The 23,246-nt window shown below is 38.3% G+C and overlaps 1 protein-coding gene across 1 annotated transcript in view; it reads right to left on the bottom strand.

Moving 5' to 3' along the window:
• LOC139117184 (low-density lipoprotein receptor-related protein 4-like) overlaps positions 1–23,246 on the bottom strand; it is a 119,530-nt gene that overhangs the window by 15,577 nt on the left and 80,707 nt on the right. Inside the window, exons 13-26 of the mRNA XM_070680111.1 lie at positions 22,917–23,134; positions 22,086–22,262; positions 20,450–20,575; positions 17,783–17,991; positions 17,212–17,399; positions 16,781–16,997; positions 15,903–16,092; positions 14,496–14,627; positions 13,412–13,549; positions 13,020–13,278; positions 11,697–11,859; positions 9,875–10,100; positions 3,400–3,525; positions 359–536 (exon numbers count right to left, since the gene is read on the bottom strand). Coding sequence (XP_070536212.1) covers positions 359–536; positions 3,400–3,525; positions 9,875–10,100; positions 11,697–11,859; positions 13,020–13,278; positions 13,412–13,549; positions 14,496–14,627; positions 15,903–16,092; positions 16,781–16,997; positions 17,212–17,399; positions 17,783–17,991; positions 20,450–20,575; positions 22,086–22,262; positions 22,917–23,134 — 2,547 coding nt within the window. The remainder of the gene's footprint in view (positions 1–358; positions 537–3,399; positions 3,526–9,874; positions 10,101–11,696; positions 11,860–13,019; positions 13,279–13,411; positions 13,550–14,495; positions 14,628–15,902; positions 16,093–16,780; positions 16,998–17,211; positions 17,400–17,782; positions 17,992–20,449; positions 20,576–22,085; positions 22,263–22,916; positions 23,135–23,246) is intronic.

The raw sequence follows: 23,246 nt of genomic DNA, 5'->3' as shown, positions 1-23,246 counted from the left end.
GAATTCTGGAGGAAATATGCATCTCGTTTCTACACTGCATACATGGCTCCTAGCTGACACACACACTGTATAATATCATGCAGACATGAGGCCAATAGGTTGATAACTGTCATAAGGTGGAGGTTATTGAGTCATATCAAAACATCAGTTTACAAAATCTGCATGCATGACAGCCTAAGGTAGCATTAGACTGTTTATGATGTTTCAGTGTTTGTGCTTTGCTGTTCTCGTTGGCTGATAGCTGTGGTCCATAGGTGACAATGAGTGATTATCAGACTCATAATTTCATAATAAATTGTTACAATAAATGATTATCAGACAGTTGATTTCATAATAAATTATGACAATGAATAATTACCTGATAACATCAAGGAACACATCAGTGTAGTAGATTTTTTTCTCACGGATATCAAAGTCCAGAGCGATGGCATTGTGAAGGTCAGGTAACTCCAAGACTACATCAGTCTTGTCAGCAGTATCCATAGAAATACGCCGAATACTATCACGACTTGCAAAAAGCAGATAAGTATTTGGAGCTTCAAAAAGGAAGAATATATGATTTATCATTCAGTGACATAATCCTGCATACACAAATCAAAACCAGTGTGACAAACGTTGAATCTGTGGGGTACTATAAGGAGACCAGAAAAATACCGTCAAGGACAGTGTGCTCATATTTGGTTGGAATCACTCCATTCAAGAAATATAAAACCAGAAAAACAAGAATGACAAAAGTACATATGGTTTGAAACTTTAGGTACTGGAGGTCAACTTTAGCAACATGCATAGCAGAGGAATGTTTCAACACAGTCCCTCTTAGTTTGAGCAGGTCTGCCAATATGTAACAGTTCATGAACAATGACAGGAAAGGACTCATAATCTGTTTCAGTTACTGCCACCACTCCTACACATAATAGGATAGGTATACTGCATACAAATAGGTTAGAGATCATAGAAGCTCTGACTCAAATTGGGCTGTTTAAAGCGCAGTGGTCGTCGCGCTGCGCGTGCGTGATTTTTTTGTTGATAAACATAAATTTTTGTAAACATAAATCTTCTCAACTTCAATAGGAGTGAGATGGGAGCAGTCCCCCACTTTGTTAAGGCCTTTGTAAGACTCAACATCATGCAATAGTAAAATATTAAGATCGGAAACGAACTTCAGTGGTGTATTTCTATCTATAAACTCGTGTAGAGCTACGAACATTGGGACACTACACTCAGCACGTATGTCGCTGAGTTTACTGCACGCAGACACAGTGAACAAAAAGCTTTGATCGCGCGCGATCACGCTGGTTGTACACAATGCTATGTACAGTACAGTGAAAATACATAACTAAAATGATCAACATTGCCTATATATGTAGACCAGCAACAAGCACAATGCCTAACACAAAAGTTACACTCAAGACCATGATCGGCAAGCCAGAGCAGGACACGGGAGATGTTGTTGGGAGACGGTCACCGCGTTGACGTATACACGGATGTAGAGAATCCGGTCCACAACAGTACCGGCCAGCGACGACTTGGCCCACAACCAACTGTTACTTCTCCTAGTATTACGTGGTAAGAAATACTAAAATGACAGGAAACAATAGACAAAACGAGCGGGTTTTCACGGCATTTGGCAGGAAATTGCACGGCTACACCGTGCATAGACGTATCGAGAGATCCTGTGCCCTGGTCCTGTGCACGGTCAGGGCAGTGATCCAACCGCTAGCTGGTGTAGGCCTAGCGGTGCTGGGCAAACTTCGTTGTTGTACCTCCTGATTGCCGGGTAGGTCTGAATCCTCTTTCAAGTGAGATAACCCCCACATAACAAGAAGACCTATGAAAGGTCCTTCGCTTGACTTGATACCTGTACTCGGAATTCTCGTTTGCACCCCAAACGGGTGGTAAACATTGTAGTTGAGTTGGATTCTCCACAGCCGAGTGTAGCGCGCCACATACCCGGTTTGACACGGACGTTCATACAGACCACGGAACGGAACAGATGCAGAGATGCTTCTTGCTGCAGCGGGCATTGCTCTGCGAGCTGTAGATTTCTGTAGTTTGGGTTGTTGTCTTTGTACTCCTGTCGGGCCTCTTGAAATGAAAGCTCTCGTCCAAGCTTGCTAGCGATGTCGAAAACTAGAGCTCGGTCGTTGATAGTCTGTTGGCGTATACATGCGTAGATGCGTACGTCTAGCTCTATGGCTCGAGCGATAACAGTAGCCGAGCCCCATTCAACTGATTCAAGAAAATCATGAGCAAATGTGATCTCAATCCAGCGTGCAATTATTGTTCAATATTCAGCAGATATTCAACTAAGATTAATTGACCTTTTATTGCGTGTTACATTTGGTTAATTGGTACGCTTGTGACAGCTCAGCCGCCATTTTAACAAGCGGCAATATCGCAAACATTACAATCAAGCCGTAACATGTGCGGCGTTCTTGGATTTGTTTACAACAGAGGGGGACCCCCGCAGGAGGATGCGCAGCGCGACGACCACTGCGCTTTAAGTTAATGCTTCCACTCCTGCACATTTGCAGGATTTCCCCTTTTTCTTACCTCATTTGCATATTTTTGACACTGACATGTTCATTTGAACAACGTCACATCTCAACCCCTGGGTCAACCTTTACACCAAATACTGAGATGGTAGGTGCGGCGATTTGGGAGCTTTTGCATGTGGCGGACGTACATCCGCACATACATACCGGTACATACATACAGACGCCACCGACTCACCATATAAGCTCTTTTTGGTATTTATATACATACCAAATATGAGCTAAAAACTGATCAAATTAACTGCTACAATCATGAGTAAATATACTTTCATTTGAATTCTTGTCACTGAAATTGTATCCATGAGAAAGTCAATCCAGGCATGCCTAATTGTCAACTTTATCACAAGCATTAACTGACCAAGTCAGTTGCTTGTTGAGACAATGCTATCATTTGCAGACACATGTCACAGAGCATTTTCTTGTCATATTATTTTGAAATATTATAATCAGTCCTGCCTTAATTGTATCTTTAAGGCAAAATGCACCTCCGGGACTGATATTCAGATGTTTGAATTTTTACAGTACTTTCTGATCTACCTCTTGGGCTTATTTTGAACCTCTTGGTCTAAATAAAGTTTTCACAATGTTATTTTTAGTTCAAATTTAAATTTAATTTTCCCATAGCGTTATTCACAGCTATGGCAATAATCTTGAATTTATCAGTAAATTTAAGATAATTTGTTTCTCTGGTACCAAAATTTGTAGAGTGACCAAAAATTTTTTTCTCAATTTTGAAAGACAATGCTTAAAACTTTTCTAGTGGAAAGTTTGAGTAAAAGGTTAAGTCTTCCACTTTTGAGGCCCATACTACCTCAGACATTTATTTGCCATCGCATATACATACCATCATAACATGTGACACCATCATCTTTCATTTTGATACCAGTGGGACAAGCACATTTATATCCTTTCGGTCTTGGAAGGCAAAGATGACTACAACCACCGTTATCTTGTCCGCATACATTATTACCTGCAACAATATAATGAGGGGAATGAATTAAAAATATGTACTGGACAACACAAACACAGGTTTGCCATCTGGTATTTCTTCCACATGGTTGCACTGACTGTAATCTTTATCTCTGTTTTTCGATATTTTATTTACTGTTTTCCTGAGACTTTTTTCCTTGTATTTTCAGGGGGATTTCTGAGGCATGGTAATTATTACATATGTACCACAGTTTACTTGCATCGAAGCGCGCGTGTACTACCGGTATTTGCACTGCAGTGCAATACCGAAAACATTATGCCATTCCTTTATGTTAATGAGTATTTACCACTTTGACCCGGAACTATTTATGTTTGTAAACACAAAAAATGTCATCTACAAGATTTCTGTTCACTTTGGTTCGATGCTTGTTATAGTAAAATGCATGACATTACCGATTAAAAACTACGACAAAGAAAATTGCATGTACTTATTATAGTGTGATGATGATGATTTTTATTATCCGGAAGAGCAGTTTGTTTGTCAGTGAAGCAAAAACATTGACAACGGGCCACGTCCGTTTCTAGCTCCATAGATACACGGTGGCTGCCGTATCACGGCGCCCATTATACATCGAAACACACGTAACTGCGGGCGCAGCGGAGCAGTTAAACAGTTAACATTTTCAGAGACGTTTTTGCCAGTAGTTTTCCCACCGGATATTCCCTGTTTACAATAAAAGTCACTTTTGCATGCAGTTTATTCTGTGCTTGTGTGTCCTACACGCTATTGATAACAGAGACTGAGTAAGCGCTTGTGTGACGTGCCCCCGCCCGGGACGTGCCACGGCGCGGTGAACATTGAAATTTGATCGTTCGACAAGTTACGTTTGCCGTATTTTACTTATTTCCATAAAAATCTTCGGACTGTTATTGTATCGATCATTTAGAAGAATTTCAAGCTCAAAATGTGAAAAAATCAAAAGCGTTCCACGTTCAAAGTTCTCTTCGTTTGGCTATCTATGGCATGTTGCTACGTACCGGTATGTGTGAGCGATCGCAAGCAGAGTTCAAGCCCTCCGACGTTCCTCTTATGTCATCCGTGATAAACAAGCACGCAATAGTTTAGCCAATCAAAATGGAGGGTGTGGCGGCGTTGACCAATGAAAAGTGAAATCTGATTCGATACCTCATTACAGTATGTCAATGTTATATAACTCCGCAAGGTCGCCCTGAAGCTTTGACAGACAAGTAGTACGCACGACTATCGTCGATTCTCTCGATAAATGATGCAAATAAAAGATAGAACATATGTAATAATAACAGAACCCCATGGCCTGTGACTGCACGCGCACCGTACTAGCGGTATTTGCACTCGTGCTGCGGTGAATTCGGCTGTCTTTTTCTGAATTGTTGTATCCCTTTTCATCCCTGTCATGGGATGATATGTGTTATAAAGTACCGGTATTTGTTTGTGGGTTTGCATCACAAAAATTATAGCATTTGTTTTTTATCCTTAGGATAAACACTTTTATCATTTTTTATTCTTTTTCTTTTTTTTTGGGGGGGGGGGGGAGCTCACAGGATAAAATACCAAGGTCAGATGAAAACAATTGATTAAGATTGTTAAAACAAGTCATCGTTGATGACACAGTCCCCACTTGTTAATGGGTATTTGAATACAGGTCCTCAGAGAGGATAGAGTCCTCTTCATTAGGTCTGTGATGAAAATACTTTTGAATGAATTCGCTTGATACATGTCTGAGTTATGGTTCAGGACATGAAAAAATTGTAACAAAATGGTCGCACAGTGGTCATATTGGATCGCATCACAAAACAGATTGACGTGCATATGTATGACATAGGTCAATGTCCTTGTACCAACTTTGAATAAAATCGGTTGAGATATGCCTGAGTTATGGCTCTGTACATGAAAAAATCGTAATAAAATGGCCGCACAGTAGCCATTTTGGATCGTATCACAAAACAAATTGACGTGCACAGCTATGACATTTGTCAATATCCTTGTACTAACTTTGAATAAAATCGCTTCAAACGTGCCTGAGTAATGGCTCTGTACATGAAAAAATCGTAATAAAATGGCCGCCTGGCGATATTGGATTGTATCACAAAACAAATTGATGTGCATATGTATGACATTGGTCAATGTCCTTGTATCAACTTTGAATAAAATCGGTTGGAACATGCCTGAGTAATGCCTCTGTACATGAAAAAATCGTAATAAAATGGCCACCTGGCGGCCATATTGGATCGTATCACAAAACAAATTGACGTGCATATGTATGACATTGGTCAATGTCCTTGTACCAACTTTGAATAAAATCGGTTGAAACATGCCTGAGTTATGGCTCTGTACATGAAAAAATCGTAATAAAATGGCCGCCTGGCGGCCATATTGGATCGTATCACAAAACAAATCGACGTGCATCTGTATGACATATGAAGTAATCCTTGTACCAAGTTTGAATGAAATCGCTCCAGGCATCTCTGAGATACCTGCGTGAACGGACGGACGCACGCACGGACATGACCAAACCTATAAGTCCCCCCGGACGGTGTCCGTGGGGACTAATAAAGGACTAAGCAACTACTCATTCACCTTAACAACTTTTTTATAAATACTTGGTAAATACATCAACTGATATTGAATATCAGTGTCTTTTGTTTTAATGAAAATTCTATGGGACTTTTGTTCTTTCCAGTGTGAAAGTGCACTGATAAAGTTGAACTTTTCCATTTCAGGGCCCTCTACCATAACGGTTGCTAGAGTGTCCAGCCGTTCAGCACCAAGTTGATTTCTGTCATGTTGTTTTGCACACTAAATCCCCTTTCACAGTCAGCAGAAGGAACAGGCCAAATCAGTGCTATGGCATCTATTTAGATTAGGAAACATATCCCTATGATGTTTGTAAATAATCATCACATTTTGACATGAAATTTCAGCCGCCAGCAAAGGCTACAAATTTTGCCAATTGATCGAAGCATGGACGTTAAAATAGACGTCCATGTTCTCACTTATGAGTTCGCCTAGAATAATATACTTATCACATGCACAAGCCAAGAATTGATATTTTTTTGCAAAATAAGAGAACTTTTCTCCAGCTATTCCACGTTTAAACTTCTACTACTTTTAGAATAATATCAGCAATCGGCAGTGGACAAGTTGTCAATCATTTCCAGTTGTAGGTACTAGGTCGAGTGGGCGAGGAACGGAGCAAATGCCTGATGAAATCACACAACACATACCTCCCGCGAAGTTTATACACGATTTCAAACATAGCAAAGACCTAAAAAATTATCTCAGACAAAGTTGCATTATTTTTCGATAACAAAAATCACCTGAATCTCAACAGCACGAACACTATAACGTCACGCCCGTCCATATCCTGGTTGCCATGCGGAACCCATGGTATAATTCGACCAGCTTCGAGTTCGTTGTTTTCGAAAAATGTTCATGTAATTCCTTAGGGATATACAAGCTTTACATTTTTGTGTTTTCGTAGTTCGGATTATTATTGTCGTAGTCTAAGAAAATATTGATCCTGCCCGTGATGCCTCAGCTTCTGCGAATTCCGTGGACATATGCTACGCAAACACATCCAGTGCGTCAGTACCACAGTCTCTTGTGGTTCAATACACAACGGCCGCTGTGTGGTATACATAATGCATACCACACAGCGGCCATCGTGTATGGAATCACAAGTGACTGTGGTTTAAGTACGCTCTCTGACGGGCATTGCTTCCAGATTGCCTTGGTTTCAACCAGGAAGTGTAATTACTCGCGTCAATCATTTACGTCCATGGTGAGAAGTACTGGCTGTATCATACGCACGATAAGGCCGGCCGGCAATACGGCTGGCTCCACGAAAGTTTATAATTTCAAATGCGCGCCACTATTGGCGCGCACGGCCTAGAAATCCGCGACAAAACAGAAATATACGCGAGAATGTCGCGGAATCACGGCCTGGTGAGAACACTGGATGATATTAAAGCGCAGTGGTCGTCGCGCTGCGCATCCTCCTGAGGGGGTCCCCCTCTGTTGTAAACAAATCCAAGAACGCCGCACATGTTACGAGTTGATTGTAATGTTTGCGATATTGCCGCTTGTTAAAATGGCGGCTGATCTGTCACAAGTATACCAACTAAGGTCAATTAATCTAAGTTAAATATCTGCTGAATATTGAACAATAATTGCACGCTGGATTGAGATCACATTTGCTCATGATTTTCTTGAATCAGTTGAATGGGGCTCGGCTACTGTTATCGCTCGAGCCATAGAGCTAGACGTACGCATGTACGCATGTATACGCCAACAGACTATCAACGACCGGGCTCTAGTTTTCGACATCGCTAGCAAGGACGAGAGCTTTCATTTCAAGAGGCCCTACAGGAGTACAAAGACAACAACCCAAACTACAGAAATCTACAGCTCGCAGAGCAATGCCCGCTGCAGCAAGAAGCATCTCTGCATCTGTTCCGTTCCATGGTCTGAACGTTCGTGTCAAACCGGGTATATGGCGCGCTTCACTCGGCTGTGGAGAATCCAACTCAACTACAAAGTTTACCCCGTTTGGGGGTGCAAACGAGAATTCCGAGTACAGGTATCAAGTCAAGCGAAGGACCTTTCATAGGTCTTCTTGTTATGTGGGGGTTATCTCACTTGAAAGAGGATTCAGACCTACCCGGCAATCAGGAGGTACAACAACGACGTTTGCCCATCACCGGTACACACCAGCTAGCGGTTGGATCACTGCCATGACCGTGCACAGGACCGGGGCACAGGATCTCTCGATACGTCTATGCACGGTGTAGCCGTGCAATTTTCCTGCCAAATGCCGCGAAAACCCGCTCGTTTTGTCTATTGTTTCCTGCCATTTTACTATTTCTTACCACGTAATACTAGGAGAAGTAAGACATGGTGATCAACAGTTGGTTGTGGGCCAAGTCGTCGCGGGCCGCCGGTACGTTGTGGGACCGGATTCTCTAGCCTATATATATCCGTTTACGTCAACGCGGTGACCGTCTCCCAACAACATCTCTCGTGTCCTGCTCTGGCTTGCCGATCATGGTCTTGAGTGTAATTTTTGTGTTAGGCATTGTGCTTGTTGCTGGTCTACATATATAGGCAACGTTGATCATTTTAGTTACGTATTTTCACTGTACTGTACATAGCATTGTGTACAACCAACGTGATCGCGCGCGATCAAACCTTTTTGTTCACTGTGTCTGCGTGCAGTAAACTCAGCGACATAATGTGCTGAGTGTAGTGTCCCAATGTTCGTAGCCTTACACGAGTTTATAGATAGAAATACACCACTGAAGTTCGTTTCCGATCTTAATATTTTACTATTGCATGATGTTGAGTCTTACAAAGGCCTTAACAAAGTGGGGGACTGCTCCCATCTCACTCCTATTGAAGTTGAGAAGACTTATGTTTACAAAAATTTATGTTTATCAACAAAAAAATCACGCCACCGCGCAGCGCGACGACCACTGCGCTTTAAGAATGGTACAGTGTACCGTATACAGTATGTGATCCTAAGACACTGACAGATGATGATATTAAGAATGGTACAGTGTATACAGTATGTGATTCTAAGACACTGACAGATGATGATATTAAGAATGGTACAGTGTATACAGTATGTGATTCTAAGACACTGACAGATGATGATATTAAGAATGGTACAGTGTATACAGTATGTGATTCTAAGACACTGACAGATGATGATATTAAGAATGGTACAGTGTATACAGTATGTGATTCTAAGACACTGACAGATGATGATATTAAGAATGGTACAGTGTATACAGTATGTGATTCTAAGACACTGACAGATGATGATATTAAGAATGGTACAGTGTATACAGTATGTGATTCTAAGACACTGACAGATGATGATATTAAGAATGGTACGGTGTATACAGTATGTGATTCTAAGACACTGACAGATGATGATATTAAGAATGGTACAGTGTATACAGTATGTGATCCTAAGACACTGACAGATGATGATATGAAGAATGGTACAGTGTATACATATATGATTCTAATATAAGATACTGACTTCTACCACTTTGTGTTAACCTGCCATTATAATTTTAACATTTCAAGTTTTTCAAGCAAATGTAGAAGAGGTTAATGTAACTTGTGCTGATCAACATGGATTAAGATGATTAACAAATCTGATTTTTGGCAGTGTTCATAGACAAATAAAAGATTAATACATTAGTGGATATCGGTACGTTTAAATGCCTGATATGCGCAGTTCTCCTAAATGCTATAAAGAAATCATATGCTGAGTCATTAGTTAAAACATATCACGTACACACTCCCATTGCATTATTTCACAAACATACACACCACTTACCATGACTATCTCCAATTTGTACAGCATGAATATTCATAAGACCAGCAATATTTGCACTGATTGTTATTTGCCCTGAGCCATCAATTTTACTGGCTCTGTGTATGCTCCTTGTTTGCCAATCAGTCCAGTAGATGTGGTTACCAGCAATGGTTAGACCATACGGATGAGGTACGTCTCTCACAAGAATCATTCTCTCCTCACCATCTAATCCCGCCGATTCAATTAACTATTAAAAATAAATGAAAGTGAGTTTCAAACAAAATTGTTTGAACACTGAAAAGTATTGATACTAAAAATAATATCATATAGGGTTCAGCCCTACGTGTCGCACCAGAGATTAAAATTGGAAATCTTATTTCTGTCTGAAGATGCATAGTCGACATTCATAATGTCTCTAATAGTATTGATTTATGACAAAGTAATAAGAGAGAATAAAATGAAATGAATTGTTACTTGCTATATACATTAGCAGGACCACTGTGCAAGCATGAACAATAAATTCAAACACCCAGCAGTTTACTTGGTCGCCTACTAATGCGCTTGGTTCACACAAGCTTTGTCACACCCAGGTAGGTATAGATTTTCTTTTAATCTGTCAAAAAGTTTGACATAATTGGCAATCTTTGTACATAACATCTTGCATTTTAAGAACCCACTGTGTTTAATAAGGGACATATTATGCCATCATTATCATTGGAATTGCAAGCTGAAAACTTTTCAGTCTAAAAACTGGCATTTTTTGCTTCTAGTTATTGACACAGAGGGCACTCTTCTAAATGTGAATGCTGGTATTTGGAAGCTCAATCCAAGCATTCTTGGCATGTGTCCTTGTTCAAATGCACGACAGTTTTCTCTCTTTTTCTTTTTTTACAGCCGAATGGCAATGATACCTTGTATTAATGATGAGGTGGAGAATAATACTTACTGGCTAAAGTTTATTAGATATACAAATTATAAATTAAATGAAAATGCGAAATGACTTTCAATATTGTTATAACCTGGTATAACCATCAATGTAAATTGGATGTTTTGCCAACTGTGATCAAGAAAATCCCAGTATATATCCCTAATTAGGAAAGTTCATTAAATATGCATATTAGGAATTGGCTGAAGTAAAACTGATTAATGACTTTCAATAATGTTGTATCATAGTATCTTCAATATATGTAGCAAGTTTCATCAATTTTAATCCAGTCAATTCAGATATATATCCCTAATTAGGAAATTTCATTAAATATGCAAATTAGCAATTATCTTTCATGTCAACCCTTAATATCTTTCATGTCTGATACATTATGGTGTGATCAACATTTGTAGCAAATCTCATTAGATTGTATTAAGTCATTCTCAATGTATACTCGTTTTTCTAAAATCATTAATTATGCAAATGAGCAAAAAGTAAGAAAGCCACACCCACCAAAAACTAATCAGTTCTTGCCATTTGCAAACTAAATCTATGTACCAGATTTGATTCTGATCTGATGAGCCGTTTTTGAGATATCAAGCACACAGACAGACAGACAGACAGACAGACACACAGACAGACACACGTTGCTGCGACATATACTCACGTGTTAACACGTGAGCAAAAAATAGCAATAGTAACATTTTCTCACGAAAGCAAGACAACTACTATACTGACCACGATAATATAGTGCCACAACTACACTACTAGTAAGACAATCATTATGATAATTATATAACCATTCTTTCTGTTCACAACTTCTCCATGCAAACATTTCATGAGACACATGCATGTCCTGATACTTAACCTGATACATACAATTTTACAATACAATTTTACTCCACAAATGATAATTACCTCAGTTCTTGCATCAGCCCAAATCAATCGCTTGCCAGGTCTATCAATGGTCAGACCATTTGGCCATCCTAAATCAGAGTTAATTATAACTTCCCTATGAGTGCCATCCATATATGCTCTTTCAATCTTTGGATCAGTGCCCCAATCAGTCCAATACATATACCTTCAAAAAACATGAAAGATGAATACTTTCAATATGAATAATTTCATTGTCATAATTTAATTTTTTGGTAATTTGTGTTAAGGTTCATCATCATGATCTTTACATCTGCAAAAGACTGTAGCTGGTTCTTATTCAGGAGTCACACAGCTGTTTTCACTAGATTTCCTCTCAGTACATCTTGAGTTTTGAGTTTTCTTTTCTGCCCAGTTTGATTGAAATTTATTATCAAACTTGGTGAAGCCTATTATTATTGACAGTGTGTTCCTGTATGATTCCATGACACCATCCAGATACACAACAATCCAAACTACATGGGTTTTTGTGGTCAAAACACTTTTCAATGCATTCAGTTACTCACACTATATTTACTCCATTCACAAACAAAAACATGACAGATTTTCCTGAAATGTTTTCCTTCAACATTGATAAATCAATAGATTTCAACCAACAAGCTATATATACGCTGTAGTACAAATCTTAAGTCCAAGGTTTTACTCTTTAATACATAATGGCGTTCACCATAATGTAAACTCTCCTGATAAGACAAGTTTTCAATGTTCTTTTCAGTGTTTGCAAAGCTGTTGATTCTTGCACATCCCGCTGAAGTGAGTTGTATATATTAGGTGCAGCATATGGAAAGGTTTTTGCACCATAGGTGATGTGCTTGTAGCTTGTTGATGTTACAGTTTGTTATTGGAAGAATAAAGAGACTAAGTGAATGGGAAAACAAATTGCACATTGGCATTATGGAAGAGTAATGGGCCCTCTGAACACATCAACACAATCCTAGGGGGTCCTATTTTTAGCAACTTTGGGAGTCTCCCTTCAGAAAATCTTATTGTTTTCATACAGAAGATAGGGCTCAGTGATATTCATGGGTGCTGAGTGTACAACATTCAAATGTTGACACTTTAAATAACACACCTCATGTACATATGCATAACAATGTCTTATTTCTATATTCAAACATAACAATTGGACATGTAACCTACATTTCAGTAGGAAAAAACAGTTATTAACGGTTCATATCGAAAACATGTCTAGATAAATATGATTTTATACATACTCATGACAGAAAATTAATTGCTGCATAAATTCACTGGCCTTCTATGGTTTTAATACAGAGTAATTTACTGAAAAAGCAAAATCTAATGACCTACCCAGCATCATAGTGAAGAGCAATGGCACGAGGATTGTCTAAATTTTCCCAGATTAAGACTTTTCTCATACTGCCATCCAAATTAGACACTTCAATTCGATTGGTTCCTGTATCTGTCCAGTACATTTTCCTTCCAATGGAATCTATAACCAATCCATCTGTTGTTTCTAGTCCGGAATTAATGACAGTCTCAACATAACTTCCATCCATAGATGCTCTCTGAATGGTATCAGTGACACTGTCAGTCCAGTACACATGTCCTAGGTAACAAGTGGAAGATATGTTGAATCACATCACTTTGACAAATGTTTCAACAATAAATACAGGCCAATTTCTAAAATTGCCTAGGTAATGCTAATGATGCAATAAATGAGATGCTGACAAGATACTAACCATTAACAGTATCAACATCAATAGCAATAGTATTCTTCATCTCCCCTACTTGCAAAACTACATCAGCATAGTAAGGCACATCTAGAGATACTGCACGGATATCAGTCCGACATGCAAATATTAGGAAATTCTTCATTCCTGCAAAACAAAATGCACCCAAATTGTCAGTTTGTTCTTTGACAGGTTCAAACCTGTTATTACAGTGAGGTGAAGTAATCATTTGACAAAAAATGTAGTGTGGTAGAATGTAGAAACATAAAAAAGCAGAACTGTAGGTTGCATGAATCATTAACAGAGCAGGTCATTTTATGAGAACAGTTTTTATTTTAATATAAACAGTATTTCCTCACATCTGTAGGGGTACTGGTGTCTTGTTACTTTTGGAATTAACAGTATTCCTGGAATAATATGTGGAAATATACAAAGAAACTGTTTGATTTAAAAGTCTTTTTTAAGTTAATTTGACACGTTCACAAAGAGTGTCACTCGAATGTTGCAAGAAGCGTTCTGACCGTAAGGGTTTATGATTAGAAAAACAATATGGATATGTACCAAGGTCTGTTAGTCTCACAGTTAAAACCGTTGATACACAGGTGTATGAATGTGAATGTGTTTCTGTGTGATACTGACCTGGATGGCATGTGTGTCTATGTAATACTGATCTGGATAGCATGTGTGTCTATGTGATACTGACCTGGATAGCATGTATGTCTGTGTGATACTGATCTGTATAGCATGTATGTCTGTGTGATACTGACCTGGATAGCATGTATGTCTGTGTAATACTGATCTCGATAGCATGTATGTCTGTGTAATACTGATCTGGATAGCATGTATGTCTGTGTGATACTGACCTGGATGGCATGTGTGTCTATGTAATACTGATCTGGATAGCATGTGTGTCTATGTGATACTGATTCTGACATGGATGGCATGTGAGTGTATGTGATACTGACCTGGATGGCAAGTGTGTCTATGTGATATTGACCCGGATTCCATGTGAGTGTCTGTGATACTGACCTGGATGGCAAGTGTGTCTATGTGATATTGACCCGGATTGCATGTGAGTGTGTGTGATACTGACCTGGATGGCATGTCTTGCCATCGTTACTCATCAGCACTCCAGTAGGACAGGCACAACCATATCCCCTAGGTTCCGGAGCTAACAGACATAGGTGACTACAGCCTCCATTGTCAACCTGACACATTGTTTGCACTGTAAGAGTCAATAATAAAATGAACTTTCAGTCTTCAGAGACACTGATAGATGACATGTATCACTATATCATAACTTCGACAATCTGAGTAACATACCACAAGGAACCTGCATGTAAAGTAATCAGATGAGTGGGTTCTCTTAGAAAATTTTTGCAATTTTTCAACTAAAACCAGCGAAAGTTGCTCCAAAAATACAGTATTGCAGGTTTCACCACAATTTGTATAAAGCTTACATAGATCTTCCATAGGGACCTTCATAACAAATTCCACGGCAATCTGACGAGCAGTTTCAGAGTAGCTAATTTTTTTACAAAAAAAAGAGAAAAAATTGCCCCAAAATACAAATACTCAAAATTCACCATGATTTGAACAACCTGCCTAAGGTCAATCCATGGAATTCACCTCCATACAAAATTTCAAAGCAATTTGATGAGTGGTTTTAAAGCAGATTTTTTGACCAAAAAGCAGGGAAAATTGCCCCCAAAATAAGAAATTGCAGATTTAATACAGAGGGACCTGCATGGCTTATCATGCATGGCTTAGCATTTTTTGAGAAACAATCTTAATCTCTTTTATGGCAAAAAATGCTTTACAAATATAAATCTGCAAATTCCATCATACTTTAACAAATCTGATTAAGGTCATACCTTGTGACCTAGCAACCAAATATCAAAGCTGTTTGACTAGGAGTTTTGAAGAAGATTTGTAAAGAATTTTAAGCACAAATGACCAAAAATTGTCTTAAAATTATACATTTGCATATTTCATCACAATTTGTCCCTCAGGACCTGTATTATAAATATTAAAACTGTCTGACCAGCAGTTATGAAGAAGATTTTTGACTAAAAATAGCAAAAGTAGCAAAAAAATTACAAATTTGCACATTTCATCACAATTTGAACAAATCTGACTATAAGGTTATCACTTGGGACTTGCACACCAAATGTTAAAAGGATCAGGCCGATGGATTGTAAGAAGAGGCTTGTTATGTAAAATGTTGACGGACACTGGCTAACAGACAACAATCAACAACCACCTATTTGATAAGCTCCTTATCACTGACAGAGGAACTAAAAGACTAATGACTGTTTAGGATCATTAATGGATAGACTGGCTAACATCTAGAATATACAACCATTGTGACCATAATACCAGTATAACAATTACATAATTATCCATCAGATGGATAGACTGGCTAATATGTGGATTATACCAGTGTAACAATTACAAGATCATCCATAAGATGTGTAAAAATTACAAACAGAATACTTACACATTGGTCTCTTGTTATTGTACATGTGTATGTCCATTAAGTTTTCTAGGTCAGCTCGTATAGTTTCTCTTTGAAGTCCAGTAATCTTATCAGCACTTTGAATGCTCTTGGTTTGCCAATCAGTCCAGTATATGCTGTCTTCATAGAGGGCCAGTCCAAATGGATGGAGAAGTTGTGTACTAATAAAGACCTGAAACAGTTACATACCAACATTCAACCACTGTCACCAACCACATACTGAAATTTTCAACCAATTTAACGAACCACAAATTACAAAACAATGAGAAAGGGAATTTCAAGTTTTCATTGAAATGCTGCAAATTTAGTATTTCCTTTCATAATCATCAAATTTTTGATACAGTAACTATATCAGATATCAGAGACACTTTTGTAATGGGAAGTATCGATACTTGAGTGAACAAGTCTAATGACAGCTCAACACGAAAGTTCAAGATTAAGCCTTTGCACCCTGATCCCCTGGTACTCTATGACGTCATCGACATTTATGTCCAAGCTGGGTTCAAAGGGTTAAGATATAATCAACAAGTTTTCAATACTATTCAAGAAAAAGTAGTTTAATGACCAGCATCAATACTTGAGTGTACCATTCTAATTACCTGCATTAATAACTTAGTTTACTGTTGTCAATTGTTATACTGGAGAACATGTTTTTGTAAATTCATTTGAAGAAGATAAATTCCATCTCAGTATATTTTTATGATTTAATGATAACATAATTTTTCATATCACCACTATTAAATGAGAGTAGCATTTCCACACCAAAGGATAAAGATTTTGAACACAGCATGCTGTGTAACCTTGGCAAATCATGTCAACTTATCTTTACTCAGTGATGGTAAAATAGTAACAACACTGACCCTTCGATTGTTACCATCAAGATCTGAGTACTCTATAGTTTTGGAACCAGCATCAGCCCAGTATAGTTTGTCTTGATCATAGTCGATGGTTAATCCATTTGGCCATGTAAGGTTTTTTTCAGGACCTCCTCCATGTACAATCACCATTCTATCCTGTCCATCCATTGATGCTCGTTCAATCTTAGCAGGAGTACCCCAATCTGTCCAATATATATGCCTACAAATCCACAAAATTAACATGTCACACATTTGATTTGGTAAAACAAAAGATGCTTTGTGAAGGTAGTGACTGGCAAACATTTCAAGTTTCTCTTATTTCTCTTCTTTCAAGTTGTATTTAACTTTCTTCTTAAAAAACGCCAAATTGTGTTCAATTTTTGAATTCACCACACAGAGATCTGCAACATAACATAACTAGACAACACACTTACCCTCCAACATGATCAACAATGATATCTCTTGGTCTGTCTAAATTCTCCCAGATTAATATACTTCTCATAGAACCATCAAGATTAGCAACTTCTATCCTATCAGTACCAGCATCAGTCCAGTAGATTTTATTGGTGATCCAATCCACAGCCAGACCAGCTGGACTTTCCATGCTACTGTCTACAATCACCTGAAAACACACACCACACAAATAAATCAATCTTTCCAGCATCTCTCTCATCATCTACTTGGTAGCTGTTTCATTGGTAGGTTTTTCATACTGATATCCTGTCCAACTTTTACACCAAAAGTTTCTAAAACCGTCACAATATATGACGTTAATGAAATGTCTCACTCCTACATACCAAGGTTGCTGTCTTGTTTACAGAATCATAAAGTGCTTTGTGTTTTATTTTTAAATTAATTCTCTGCAAATATAATAATTGTGGTTTCACATAAATATATGTGAAAATCAAGCACTTCATAGATGAACTGACATATAATGGTACAAGGAAAAGCCACCTACAACATTTTTACTGCCTAAAATGTTTGAAACAGTAGTTTTGACTTTACCTCTTGTTCAGTACCATCCCATTTTGCTCTGTTTATTGTATCCAGTGTTACATCAGTCCAATAGATATGCTCTGCTCCTTGATCCCAGTCTAAAGCCACAGCACTACGCAATCCTTCAAGTGGAATTACTGTATCTGCTCTTTCATCAGTGTCAAATGAAATAAGACGAATGTCTGTTCGCCGACAAAATACCAAAAACCGTTCGATTCCTGACAAGTGAAATAAAGTAATGAATTCTTCCTGCATGGCAGTCTCTTCATATTGTACATAAGATTAGCCTAGCTTATCTAATACTCTGTACTTCTACTTGTGTACAAGTCACTGTGCATGTAACATGTTATGCACAAAATATCACAGTCACTGTGTGGGCTACCAACTATGCACAAAATATCACAGTCACTGTGTGGGCTACCAACTATGCACAAATATCACAGTCACTGTGTGGCTACCAACTATGCACAAAATATCACAGTCACTGTGTGGCTACCAACTATGCACAAATATCACAGTCACTGTGTGGGCTACCAACTATGCACAAAATATCACAGTCACTGTGTGGGCTACCAACTATGCACAAAATATCACAGTCACTGTGTGGGCTACCAACTATGCACAAAATATCACAGTCACTGTGTGGGCTACCAACTATGCACAAAATATCACAGTCACTGTGTGGGCTACCAACTATGCACAAAATATCACAGTCACTGTGTGGGCTACCAACTATGCACAAAATATCACAGTCACTGTGTGGGCTACCAACTATGCACAAAATATCACAGTCACTGTGTGGGCTACCACTATGCACAAAATATCACAGTCACTGTGTGGGCTACCAACTATGCACAAAATATCACAGTCACTGTGTGGGCTACCAACTATGCACAAAATATCACAGTCACTGTGTGGGCTACCAACTATGCACAAAATATCACAGTCACTGTGTGGGCTACCAACTATGCACAAAATATCACAGTCACTGTGTGGGCTACCAACTATGCACAAAATATCACAGTCACTGTGTGGGCTACCAACTATGCACAAAATATCACAGTCACTGTGTGGGCTACCAACTATGCACAAAATATCACAGTCACTGTGTGGCTACCAACTATGCACAAATATCACAGTCACTGTGTGGGCTACCAACTATGCACAAATATCACAGTCACTGTGTGGGCTACTAACTATGCAAAAATATCACAGTCACTGTGTGGGCTACCAACTATGCACAAAATATCACAGTCACTGTGTGGGCTACTAACTATGCACAAAATATCACAGTCACTGTGTGGCTACCAACTATGCACAAAATATCACAGTCACTGTGTGGGCTACCAACTATGCACAAAATATCACAGTCACTGTGTGGGCTACCAACTATGCACAAAATATCACAGTCACTGTGTGGGCTACCAACTATGCACAAAATATCACAGTCACTGTGTGGGCTACCAACTATGCACAAAATATCACAGTCACTGTGTGGGCTACCAACTATGCACAAAATATCACAGTCACTGTGTGGGCTACCAACTATGCACAAAATATCACAGTCACTGTGTGGGCTACTAACTATGCACAAAATATCACAGTCACTGTGTGGGCTACCAACTATGCACAAAATATCACAGTCACTGTGTGGGCTACCAACTATGCACAAAATATCACAGTCACTGTGTGGGCTACCAACTATGCACAAAATATCACAGTCACTGTGTGGGCTACCAACTATGCACAAAATATCACAGTCACTGTGTGGCTACCAACTATGCACAAAATATCACAGTCACTGTGTGGGCTACCAACTATGCACAAAATATCACAGTCACTGTGTGGGCTACTAACTATGCACAAAATATCACAGTCACTGTGTGGGCTACCAACTATGCACAAAATATCACAGTCACTGTGTGGGCTACTAACTATGCACAAAATATCACAGTCACTGTGTGGCTACCAACTATGCACAAAATATCACAGTCCTGTGTGGGCTACCAACTATGCACAAAATATCACAGTCACTGTGTGGGCTACCAACTATGCACAAAATATCACAGTCACTGTGTGGGCTACTAACTATGCACAAATATCACAGTCACTGTGTGGGCTACCAACTATGCACAAAATATCACAGTCACTGTGTGGGCTACCAACTATGCACAAAATATCACAGTCAAATTGACAGTCAAATTGTGTGTAATCATCTACGCACAAAATATCACTCACAAGACCACAACGGATATTAAATATTGTCTACTTTTAAGAGCTTTACAGTTGTGCTTGTTTCATGTCTGGTATATCAGTGACAAAGAATATGCAATGATGAACTTACTAAAAAATTGCTTTTTGGTGGCTCTATATTTGCTACTCATCAATATATGATGTATAATAAGAAGGTAAATACAAAATACTGCGATATATATTCTTAAAATTAACACTTTGGATAATTGCCCTCCACTGTGCATTGGGCCAGACACTGTGCAATGGGCCAGACACTGTGCTGACATCCTCATGCATACTTTGTGGTATTTTTGTTAATATATCTCAAAATATCTGTGACATCAGGGCACATTTAGCCTTACAAAGATTACTTTAAAATATTTTTTGTGATGGCTTGAATTTAGCGCTATCATTCAATATAGTAATTGTGATTAGCATACTTACTGGAAGCACAGGTTCTTCCATTTGGTAACATCTTGAAGCCAGTAGGACATGCACAACTATAAGAAAACATGTTTGGCAGACAAAGATGACTACACCCACCATTATCTTCTCCACACTGATTGATTGCTGTAATTGATAAAAACATCATGTAACAATGGATCTCTCAACGAAATTCTAAAGTGTGGCATTTCACTAATACAAGCAGTGTTTGCATTAAGATGACAACATGTAATAATGACATCCTCACTGGATCTAATGTGTTTGGCAGTTGTTCCTCCCTGTTTTCATTATAACATTCCTTGTTTGTATCTGAACTTGGCACACTGACAAACACCAACATATTTTGGAATTGAGAAAAGAAGAAAACAAAAGCCAAAAACCATGCAAACTTTCATTGATCTCAGCACGAACTCAGTTGCTAAATGTTTTTATGCTATGTGATATTAGCCACGACCTAGATTCTAAAAGCAGCACACAAGAAATGTGCTACATGTATTTGGGGGTGGCATGGTCTAGTCACATGACCAGAATGTCACTTACAGGGATCATAAAATCACATAACAGTTCAGAAACCATCCTGAAATGTGTTTAAACCGCTTGGAGTTGCTGTTTAGACCCTTACATTATGTCACATTTAAACTCCTGATATCATCAGTTTAGTTGAACTTAAACACCTGGGCTGCTGTCTAGGAAATGCCAATAAAAATATACCTTAATGGTAGTTTAACTTGCTAATAACTCTACAAATATTCCACTTTCAACTATTCAGCATGCAACACACAATATTACACAAAATTCACTTTGATTACAGTATAACTCAGTGATTGTTTTTGCAACTTCTATATAATATTTGCTTTTTGATATACAAATGCAACATCAATGCATGAAAATGCATTAATATATTTTAAAGTGTTCAAGGTCAATTGACATAGACATTCATGTACTTATATCACGGTTTTCAAACAGTCTGGAGTTTCAAATTGCCATCACAGTCCTATACTCAACAATACACGCTTCTCATAACTCTGATGGTCCCTTTTTCATATCTAAACTACAGTGTATGTCAAGTCAGCTACTCATCCGTGATGATATGCAGAGGAAGATGTGATGCTATGCAACTGAGGATGAGATGTTATATGGATGAGGATGTGATGTTATGAAGATGAAGATATAATGCTATGCAGATGAAGATATGATACTATGCAGATGAGATATGACGCTATGCAGATGAAGATATGATGCTATGCAGATGAAGATATGCTATGCAGATGAAGATATAATGCTATGCAGATGAAGATATAATGCTATGCAGATGAAGATATGATGCTATGTAGATAAAGATATGATGCTATGCAGATGAGATATGACGCTATGCAGATAAAAATGCGATGCTGTGCAGATGAGAATGTGATGCTGTGCAGATGAGTATGTGATGCTGTGCAGATGAAGGTGTGATGCTGTGCAGATGAAGGTGTGATGCTGCGCAGATCAAGATGTGATGTATAAAAACAGTAAAGCTTTCACAGCTTCCACTAAAACCTGTAACTGCAGTTAATACAGTAGAGTAATGGCATCCTTGATAGCTATTAAAAATGCATTAATATCATAATGAAGTTGCATTGCAGTGAAAACTTACCTGCTGGCTGTCTTTGTGGGTGGAAAGTATGTATATCCATTGGAAAGTGTAACCTTGTATGAATCGTTTCAACATCATTGCCAGTGAATTTATTTGCACTATTTATACTTTTTGTATGCCAGTCAGTCCAATAAATATAATCTTCAAACAGAGTTATGGCAAATGGATGCGGTAGACCTGTGTGAAATAAGATAAAACTTCATTCTGTCATTCTCTGTTACACCAGACTATCCTACACGTGGTATGCTCCACATCTGTCAGATTGTGATTGACATTAAAAACTTTGCATTCTTTCTTCATACCTATATCACTGTATGGTAGCCACATGTGAAGTGATGCATCTCTCTTTTAACCCTTTGAGCGCCAAAGTCAATTTTTGTTGCCTTTACAGAATATGCCTCTGCCCAATTTTTTCAGATTTTTGGTAAAATTTTGATAAAGAACTGTAGTCAAGGAAATGTGATTTCTATATGGTCCAAAATTATCAAAAAATTACAGGAAAATTCATAAAATTTGGTAAAATTTTGCACTAAAATTTTGGTGGGAAAATTAGAGCACTCAAAGGGTTAATTCAAAATATCAACCATATGCTGACAAATTCCAAAGTTGTATCTATTTCATCTTTTAGCAGTAAATAAACAGCAGGCAATTTTATAATAAATAAATTCCCTTAATAAATGATACAGTACCAAAATATTCTAATGGTTTGTCACTTCTAATGTATCAGGTCTGTTCAAGGATGCACAGATAATGGCAATAAACTGTCAGCCATATGGGAATACGAAGGAATGCATGAACCTGAACAGAAACAAGACATATTGTCAGCGTTACCTTGACTGATAACTGCTCTCCGTTTTGATCCATCTAAAGCGGCACTTTCAATGATATGATGTTTCGCATCAACCCAGTATAACCGATGTCCAGCATAGTCTATGGTCAGTCCATTTGGCCAAAATAAACCGTCACTGACAACGCTTTTACGACTTGATCCATCCATGGCTGCGCGTTCAATCTTTGGAGTACTACCCCAATCGGTCCAGTACATTGTGCTGTGATCAGAAATTTAATCCAGCAACAAAGGGTTGAAAAAATGTATTTGTAACATTATATAACTATCATCAAAACTTACACAATCTCGTGAAATAAGAATGTTATTTCTTA

This window comes from Ptychodera flava, chromosome 1 (assembly GCF_041260155.1).
Source record: "Ptychodera flava strain L36383 chromosome 1, AS_Pfla_20210202, whole genome shotgun sequence".
Taxonomy (NCBI): Eukaryota; Metazoa; Hemichordata; class Enteropneusta; family Ptychoderidae; genus Ptychodera; species Ptychodera flava.
Note: the sequence above shows the minus strand (reverse complement) of the source record. Positions and strands in the feature narration are given on the sequence as shown.